The 10,221-nt window shown below is 41.5% G+C and overlaps 2 protein-coding genes across 2 annotated transcripts; both read left to right on the top strand.

The window, feature by feature from the left end:
• Positions 1–1,318: 1,318 nt before the first annotated feature.
• Positions 1,319–1,984, top strand: LOC147366796 (interferon omega-1-like). The gene has a single exon (XM_086414151.1). It carries the CDS (start codon positions 1,322–1,324, stop codon positions 1,982–1,984), a length of 663 nt encoding a protein of 220 aa, XP_086270277.1. The 5' UTR covers positions 1,319–1,321.
• Positions 1,985–9,545: 7,561 nt separating this feature from the next.
• On the top strand, positions 9,546–10,221 carry LOC147366797 (interferon alpha-H). The gene has a single exon (XM_086414152.1). The coding sequence runs from the start codon at positions 9,561–9,563 to the stop codon at positions 10,128–10,130; it is 570 nt and encodes a 189-aa protein (XP_086270278.1). The 5' UTR covers positions 9,546–9,560; the 3' UTR covers positions 10,131–10,221.

Genomic DNA, 10,221 nt, shown 5'->3' on the forward strand with positions numbered 1-10,221 from the left:
TGCATTCTCAGAGGAAGACAGAGACAGAGGAACAAAGCCCAGTGGAATCAACTGACTGAATGAACAACTGAAGCTCACTAGGTTCTGTGACATGAACTTCTGATGAGAGACAGCAACACCGCTGAATCTCATTCCGCCAACTCAGAAACTCTGAACATCACACGTGTTCAAAACATTAAGAGAGTAGAATGATAAAATCTATATTTGGTAAAATAAAAATTATCTATTAAAGGTAAAATAATTGCAGTTGGATAATTCCTCTACTTGCACAAACACACTTTAGCTCTCAGCGCCTTAGCACTATTGACACTTAGGACGCCTGGAGACATGGGTCAGGAGAAGAGGGGTCACCACTGGGAACTTGGGTCCTTCACACAAACACTCCAGGGGAGAGGGTGGGGTTTCAGGAAGATGATTTACTTTCCCAACAAATAAACAAGCCCTTCACAGAAAGGAGATTTTCAAGTCCTCAGGCTGTGGTGAGCCTGTCCTTAGGGAGGGAGTCCAGCAGGTGCGGAAGGGACTCTGTCACTCTAGAGGACAGGGGGTGGCTCCATGTGATCTCTCCCTGTGAGTGAGGTGCTGCTGGGGAAATACAATTATTCTGGAATTAGAGTCTCCTCACCCATGTTCCCCAAGAAGAACCAGGATTCTGGTGGGGATATTGGCCCAGTCTGTGGAGGAAAATAGGTATCCAGGATGAAAATGGTGGAAAGAAAGGGCGATGTCTATAATAGTCCTGACTTGATGGTTCCATAAAACACAACTACAGGGCCTGAAGGAATATGTTCCAAAAGGAGGAGAAACGTGGGAAGAGCTCATGAACTTGTAATAATCAGACTCTTTTCTAAATCAAACACTAAAGATAATCCATCTTTTGTTTCAAAGACCGTATTCGCCAGAGTAATCTGGTAAATCGCTTATAAATACAGAAACCACAGGGCTTAGGGAGCCTGGTTTCCTATGTAAAGTAAGAGGGAAAAATGGAGCCTAAGATCAGGGCTACAGATGAGTTCATGGACAAGAACAGAGCAACATTTATGCATGAGAGACAAAAAGCAATAATGTGTGTAATTACAAACATACATCAGTCCTGAGTTAAGAAAAAGACCTTTCTCATTTGATTGATAAATATCCATTTGGATGGGCACATAGGAAGTTATTGGGAAATACACAAAATTAATAGTTTAGATTTATGACATTTTATTTGATCATATTGTAAATACATAAAGGAAAATCAAAAAAGGAAGTAAAAGTGTATATAAATGATTAGAAAATGAAAACTATCATGTTCCCTATTTAATGACCTTGCTTAGAAAGCATGGCATCAGAGAACCTACCTCAAGGTTCCACCAGACGCCGTCTCAGCCAGACCAGCAGCAGCCTCATCTTCCCCATAGCCTTCGTGCTCTCTCTACTGATGGCCCTGGTGCTGGTCAGCTACGGCCTGGGAGGATCCCTGGGCTGTGACCTGTCTCAGAACCACATGCTGGTTGGCAGGAAGAACCTCAGGCTCCTGGGCCAAATGAGGAGACTGTCCTCTCGCTTCTGTCTACAAGACAGAAAAGACTTCACTTTCCCCCAGGAGATGGTGGAGGGCAGCCAGCTCCAGGAGGCCCAGGCCATCTCTGTGCTCCACGAGATGCTCCAGCAGAGCTTCAACCTCTTCCACACAGAACGCTCCTCTGCTGCCTGGGACACCACCCTCCTGGAGCAGCTCCACACTGGACTCCATCAGCAGCTGGATGACCTGGACGCCTGCCTGGGGCAGGTGATGGGAGAGGAAGACTCTGCCCTGGGAAGGATGGGCCCCACACTGGCCATGAAGAGGTACTTCCAGGGCATCCATGTCTACCTGAAAGAGAAGGAATACAGTGACTGCGCCTGGGAAATCGTCAGACTGGAAATCATGAGAGCCTTGTCTTCATCAACCAGCTTGCAAGAAAGGTTAAGAATGATGGATGGAGACCTGAACTCACCTTGAGATGACTCTCACTGACTGAGATGCCACATCACCCTTGTATGCTCACCTGTAGTCATTTCAGAAGACTGATTTCTGCTTTAATCACAAAATTTATTAAATTAATTCAACCAGTACTTTGTCGCTAGTAGGAAGTAAATGTATTCAGTTTAGGGGGATTCAGTCCTAAGCAATGACTGCATTGATGTTATTTATTATTTGTTTGCTTATTTATTTAGTTATATTTATTCTTTTATCTCATCATATTTATTTTCTCATATAAAAGATTTTTTTACACTGTATTAAAATTTAGAAAATACATTTACATTTCCAGTTCATTAAATTTGTAATTTCTTTTATTTATTAAATCTTTATGAAGGTGAATTTCCTGAGTTTTTATTGTTTTTATTTAGTTTGTAAGTCAAGTCCAACTCTTTTGTACCCCATAGATTGTAGCTTGCCAGGCTTCCCTTGTTCATGGGATTTCCCAGGCAAGAATACTGGTGTGGGTTGCCATTCCCTTCTCCAGAGGATCTTCCCAACCCATGGATCCAACACTCATCTCCCGCATGGACAGGTGCTTTCTTCACCCACTGAGCCACAAGGGAAGCCCATTTTCTACAGAGGCTCATGGAAATATTTGTAATCCAATCTCTTGCAGGGCCTATAACTCTCAGGGGTCTTATCTATCACATATCTCAAATTTATGGTGAGGACTAATTCAGCAATCTCTATAAATCTATATGGTCAGTTAAATATGATTATTTAATTATTATCAGAATTATTAATTTTGTCAATCACATTAGACTCTCAGAAATAATTACCAGTTGATAGTTTTATTTTGCTAATTATATGAACTCATCAGGATTATGTGTAAATTTGTAAACTGCTCAATTTATCTAGAAATTTGGAGATAGACAATAAACTAATGAAAATATAAAGTACTGTAACAGTGAGGTATAGACAACAAAGGCACAATGCATGTTAGTAAAACAGGAAAATAAGTGATGGTTCAATACATGCAGTTTGCACAGATGTTTATGGTGTTTAGGGAGGTGGGGCTTGGAATCTGACATATTAGGTTTTGAAACCTGGATTTGCCATTTTCTTATTACATTATTTCACTCAAATAAAGTCTTACCAGGTGGCTCTTGGAAATGAGAATATTTACAACTCAGTTTCAACTATGTTGGAAGGATTAAGTGTCCCTTTTAAGGGCTAAGGAATTTGTAGTTCCTGACAACATCATTTTTTTATAAAGACTGATCTGTGGAATTTTTCTGGTAGGTCCTTGGTAATTATGTTCACAGTAGCGTTGTAACATTTAGTTAGTAATCAATTCAGGACTAATGTGCCACAAAAAGTGATGGCAACATCAAGGAATGTGTTTTTTTATCCTCAAATAAATATCAAGAATGAAATATATTCTAATGAATCATTGCCTCGGTATCTTCTTACCATGTTACGGACTTAATGCGTGTGTGTACCCAAAATTCGTATAATGAAAGGTACCCCCACCATGTGATCATAACAGAAGATGGGATATTACAGAGATCATTAGGTTTAGATGAGGTTCAGTTCAGTTCAGTTCAGTTGTGTCCAACTCTTTGTGACCCTATGGACTATAGCATGCCAGGCTTCCCTATCCTGCACCAACTCCCGGAGCTTACTTAAACTCATGTCCATTGAGTAGGTGATGCCATGCAACCATCTCATCCTCTGTCGTCCCCTTCTACTCTACCTTCAATCTTTCCCAGCATCAGGGTCTTTTCAAATGAGTCAGTTCTTCACATCAGGTGGCCAAAGCATTGGAGTTTCAGCTTCAACATCAGTCCCTCCAATGAATATTCAGGACTGATTTCCTTTAGGATAGACTGGCTGGATCTCCTTGCAGTCCAAGGGACTCTCAAGAGTCTTCTCCAACAACACAGTTCAAAAGCATCAATTCTTCCATGCTCAGCTTTCTTTATAGTCCAACTTTCATATCCATACGTGACAACTGGAAAAACCATAGCCTTGACTAGATGGACCTTTGTTGGCCAAGTAATGTCTCTGCTTTTTAATATGCTATCTAGGTTGGTGATAGGTTTTCTTCCAAGGAGCAAGCGTCTTTTAATATCATGGCTGCAATCACCATCTGCAGTGATTTTGGAGCCCAGAAAAATAAAGCCTCTCACTCTTTCCATTGTTTCCCTACCTATTTGCTATGAAGTAATGGGACCGGATGCCATGATCTTAGTTTTCTGAATGTTGAGGTTTAAGCCAACTTTTTCACTCTCCTGTTTCACTTTCATAAAGAGGCTCTTTAGTTCTTCTTTGCTTTCTCTCATAAGAGTGTCAGAGGTTATTGCGTATCTGAGGTTACGGATATTTCTCCTGACAATCTTGATTCTAACTTGTGTTTCATACAGTCCAGTATTTCTCATGATGTACTTTGCATATAAGTTAAACAAGCAGGGTGACAATATACAGCCTTGACATACTTCTTTTCCTATTTGGAACCAGTCTGTTGTTTCATGTTGTTCTAACTATTGCTTCTCGACCTGCATACAGATTTCTCAGGAGGCAGATCAGGGGGTCTGCTATTCCCATCTTTTGAAGAATTTTCCACAATTTGTTGTGGTCTACACAGTCAAAGGCTTTAGCATAGTCAATAAAGCAGAAGTAGATGTTTTTTCTGGAACTCTCTCGCTTTTTTGATGATCCAACGGATTTTGGCCATTTGATTTCTGGTTCCTCTGCCTTTCCTAAAACCAGCTTGAACATCTGGAAGTTCATGGTTCATGTACTGTTGAAGCCTGGCTTGGAGAATTTTGAGAATTACTTTGCTAGCGCGTGAGATGAATGCAATTGTGTGGTAGTTTGAACATTCTTTGGCATTGCCTTTCTTTGGGATTGGAATGAAAACTGACCTTTTCCAGTCCTGTGGCCACTGCTGAGTTTTCCCAATTTGCTAGCATATTGAGTGTAGCACTTTCACAGCATCATTTTTTAGGATTTGAAATAGCTCAACTGGAATTTCATCATCTCCACTAGCTTTGTTCATAGTGATGTTTCCTAAGGCCCACTTGACTTCACATTCCAGGATGTCTGGCTCTAGGTGAGTGATCACACCATCGTGGTTATCTGGGTCATGAAGATCTTTTTTGTACAGTTCTTCTGTGTATTCTTGCCACCTCTTATTATCTTCTGCTTCTGTTAGGTCCTTACCATTTCTGTTCTTAATTGTGCCCATCTTTGCATGAAATGTTCCCTTGGTATCTCTACTTTTCTTGAAGAGATCTCTAGTCTTTCCCATTCTATTGCTTTCCTCTGTTTCTTTGCATTGATCACCGAGAAAGGCTTTCTTATCTCTTCTTGCTATTCTTTGGAACTCTGCATTCAGATGGGTATATCATTCCTTGTCCCCTTTGCCTTTCACTTCTCTTCTTTTAATAGCTATTTGTAAGGCCTCCTCAGTCAACCATTTTGCCTTTTTGCATTTCTTTTTCTTGGGGATGTTGTTGATCACTGCCTCCTGTACAACGTCACAAACCTCCATCCATAGTTCTTCAGGCACTCTGTCTATCAGATCTAATCCCTTGAATCTATTTCTCACTTCTACTGTATAATCATAAGGGATTTGATTTAGGTCATACATGAATGGTCTAGTGTTTTTCCCTACTTTCTTCAATTTAAGTCTAAATTTGGCAATAAGGAGTTCATGATCTGAGCTACAGTCAGCTCCCAGTTTTGTTTTTGCTGTCTGTATAGAGCTTCTCCATCTTTGGTTGCAAAAAATGTAATCAATCTGATTTCAGTATTGACCATTTGGTGATGTCCATGTGTAGAGTCTTCTGGGTTTTTAGAAGAGTGTGTTTGCTATGACCAGTGAGTTCTCTTGGCAAAACTCTATTAGCCTTTACCCTGCTTCATTTTGGACTCCAAGGCCAAATTTGCCTATTATTCCAGGTGTTTCATGACTTCCTACTTTTGCATTCCAGTCCTATATAATGAAAAGGACATCTTTTGGGGGTGTTAGTTCTAGAAGGTCTTGTAGGTCTTCAAGGAACCATTCAACTTCAGCTTCTTCAGCATTACTGGTTGGGGCATAGACTTGGATTACTGTGATATTGAATGGTTTTCCTTGGAAATGAACAGAGGTCATTCTGTCATTTTGGGGACTGCATCCAAGTACTGCATCTCAGACTCTTTTGTTGACTATGATGGCTATTCCATTTCTTCTAAGGGATTCTTGCTCACAATAGTAGATATAATGGTCATCTGGGTCAAATGCATCCATTCCAGTCCTTTTTAGTTCACTGATTCCTAAAATGTCGATCTCCCCTCTTGCCATCTCGTTTGAACACTTCTAATTTGCTCATCCACTTCCAATAGATGACGTTATGAGGAGGGATTCCTTAAGCATGGGATTATTGTCTTTATGAGACTCACAAGACACTTTGCTTCCTCTTTCCTCTCCACCATAGGAGGACAGAGAGAAGCTGGCAGTTTGCAACCCAAAAGAGAGTTCTCACCAGAACTCAACCCTGCTGGTACCCTGATCTCACACTTCAGCCCCCACCATTCTGACAAATAAACTTCTATCACTGATGAGCCACCCAGGCTTTGGGACCTTGTTAGAGCAGCCTGAATTAAGACACAGGGCATGGCATTTTTAGCTCCTGCAATACACTAGTTGAAGTCGTACATAAATATTTCATGTTCAAAGCACACATGACAGAGAAGAAATTGTCATGTGTAATTATTCTCAACCTCCTTCTTAACAAAAAGGACTGGTAATCTGTGCTCACAAATAAAGATCATAGAGTCTGGATCAAACAGAGAGGAATGATGGCCCATCTTAAGGACATTAAAAGTATTTTGAGAGAAAAGAAACACCAAGAAATACAAGGCAACAGGAAAGAATGCTCTGCCTTCAGGTTCTTCCTAGGGGATAATGGGAAAAAATACTCAAAATAATTTTCTAAATTTTAATTTTTTTAATTTAATTTTTTCAAGGCATTTAATCTTTTAGCCAATTGTTCCCTATCCATGGCTTGGTCCAAATATTTGCATCAACCAATCTTTTAATCAGTAACAAGTCAGAGAGGGGGAATGAAATTAACCAATTTGCTTAACTTCATGTTATCGGTAACAGTCAGTTAATTTCAGCATCTTGACAATTAAAATATTTTCCCTTAATTCCTGAGTTTTCCTGCCAACTTGTTCAAGAAGAAATCTTTTAGTTCCATGTTCTAAATTACTTTTCTTTTCTTATTATCTGTGATAGGCCAAGAAGAAGATTTTTTAAAATTTAGTCTGCGCAGGGATAAATATTCTTAAAACAGGAAATCACAGCTCCCTGGTCCTTGGCCCTGGTGGTGGCCACCCTCTGACTCACCCCCAGGGCATCCCAGACACCTTCCAGAGGTCCCATTACCACTGCCAGGTTCCCCTGTCTCTGAGCTGTCACTGGATCACACCAGAAAGGATCCAAATCTGTAAAATCGACTCCAACTCGCTGACTCCCCACCTGAAACCCCTCAGTAAGTGGAATCCTTCCTGGAAAATAAAGCACAAAACTCTAGGGAAGGCTCAGAAAATGCAAGGTTCCATGCTTCCAACCAGAGAACACTGTCACGGGCATGGCTATGACAAGGCTCCCTGTGAAAAAGAAAGGTTTTTCCCGTGACAGTAAGTCAGTATCAAGAGGCTCACTGAGGATGCTATGCCCTGGTTGCCTGCAGAACCCAGAACTGCAAACTCTCCCAAGTGGGCATTTCCCAAAGGAACCCAAGAAAAAGACCTCCCTCTTGCAGCTGCCTGGAGAAGCTTACCATTCAGGGTTCAATGGAGGAAATTTTACTGTTATTTTTGAGCCACTAAAAATCCTGTCCTACTCTTTGCGACCCCATGGACTGCAGCACACCAGGATTCCCTGTCCTTCACTATCTCCTGGAGTTTGCTCAAATTCATTGCCATTGAGTTGGTAATGCCATCAAACCCTCATCCTCTGTTGCCCCCTTCTCCTCCTGCCCTCAATCTTCCCCAGCATCAGGGTCTTTTCCATTGAGTTGGCTCTGTACATCAGATGGCCAAAGTATAGGGCTTCCCTGGTAGCTCAGATGGTAAAGAATGTACTTGCAATGCAGGAGACCCAAGTTTGATCCCTGGGTCAGGAAGACCCCTGGAGAAGGGAATGGCAACCTGCTCCAGTATTCTTGCCTGGAGAATTCCATGGACAGAAGAGCAACTGGCTGGCTAGAGTCCATGTGGTCGCAAAGATCAAGACACGACTGAGCAACTAACACTTATTTATTGGAGTTTCAGCTTCAGCATCAGTCCTTCCAAAAATATTCAGGTTTGATTTCGTGACTGGTTTCATCTACTTGTTGACCAAAGGACCCTTAAGAGTCTTCTAAGGCAACACAATTTGAAAGTAAAATTCTACTGCGCTCAGCTTTCTTTGTGGTCCAACTCTCCCAAGATCATTGGAAATACCATAGCTTTGACTATACAGACCTTTGTCATCAAAGTGATGCCTATGCTTTTTAATATGCTGTCTAGTTCTGTCATAGCTTTTCTTCCAAGGAGCAACTGTCTTTTAATTTTGTAGCTGAAGTCACTGCCCACAGTGATTTTGGAGACAAAGAAAAGAAAATTTGTCAGTTTCCACTTTTTCCCCATCTATTTACCATAGATGTCATAGCTTAGGTTTTTAAATGTCGAGTGTTATCCCAGTCTTTCAGTCTCCTGTTTCACCTCATCATAAGGCTCTTTAGTTCCTCTTCACTTTCTTCCACTGGAGTGATATCATGGTATTTTATTACTTATCCCTATCAAAGTTGTCAAGAATATGCTTAAAAGCATGTCAAGAGCTAAACAGAAAGAAATGTTGATAAAATAGAGATGAATATTGAGTAGCCAGGGAATTAAAAATTGGTTTCTGATTTGAAAGAAAGTTAAAAGTACCTCAAAATAAATAATAAGAAAATAATTTAAGATTTTCAATGATTTTGAGTTTTGAAAGATTTTTAAGTCTATCTATACTGTGGTATTATTATATATTTTTAAATGAATTTCATATGAATATGTAATTTGGTACATTACTATTTATATAAGTAAGTATCCTCCATTAAAAGTCATTCTTCAAACTCATTCATCAAGTTAAATAAAATTCAACAGCTTTTACATTTAATGTACACCTTTCATTTTATGGCATTGTTAACCCTAGGGTGAATACAACAAGGAAGCTTTGCACTTTCTTTTTCTATGTATAAAGATACGCATGGAGTACAAAGATGGATCCACAGCATAATCGTGTTGTTAAAATTTCATGGTCGGGGTAATAGGAAAAAAATATCTCAGAAGACTCTGTCAATAGGGGAAGGGGGGGCAATAATGAAAACAACGTTTGTGAAATGCTGTCCTAACCCATTTGAAGAGTGCAAATTGAAAAGCAAAAACAAAAGTAGAAAGCAAAAGGGAACTTTCAGAAAATGGAAAGCATGGGCTCCTATTTAAGACACAGACCTGAAGGAAGGTCTTCAGAGAACCTAGAAAGCAGGTTCACAGAGTCACCCACCTCCCCAGGCCAGAAGCATCTGCAAGGTCCCTGATGGCCCCAGCCTGGTCCTTCCTCCTGTCCCTGCTGCTGCTCAGCTGCAACGCCATCTGCTCTCTGGGCTGCCACCTGCCTCACTCCTACAGCCTGCCCAACAGGAGGGTCCTGATGCTCCTGCGACAACTGAGGAGGGTCTCCCCTTCCTCCTGCCTGCAGGACAGAAATGACTTCGCATTCCCACAGGAGGCGCTGGGTAGCAGCCAGCTGCAAAAGGCTCAAGCCATCTCTGTGCTCCACGAGGTGACCCAGCACACCTTCCAGCTCTTCAGCACAGAGGGCTCGGCTGCCACATGGGACGAGAGCCTCCTGGACAAGCTCCACGCTGCACTGGACCAGCAGCTCACTGACCTGCAAGCCTGTCTGAGGCAGGAGGAGGGGCTGCGAGGGGCTCCCCTGCTCAAGGAGGATGCCAGCCTGGCTGTGAGGAAATACTTCCACAGAATCACTCTCTATCTGCGAGAGAAGAGACACAGCCCTTGTGCCTGGGAGGTTGTCAGAGCAGAAGTCATGAGAGCCTTCTCTTCCTCAACAAACTTGCAGGAGAGATTCAGGAGAAAGGACTGACACACACCTGGTTCAACACGGAAATGACTGTCATGGACCAACAGACCACACTTCCTCCTGCGCTGCCATGTGGAAGACTCTCATTTCTGCT

This window comes from Bos grunniens, chromosome 8 (genome assembly GCF_055505025.1).
Source record: "Bos grunniens cultivar Pamir isolate PY7600 chromosome 8, Bosgru_T2T1.0, whole genome shotgun sequence".
In the NCBI taxonomy this organism is placed as follows: domain Eukaryota; kingdom Metazoa; phylum Chordata; class Mammalia; order Artiodactyla; family Bovidae; genus Bos; species Bos grunniens.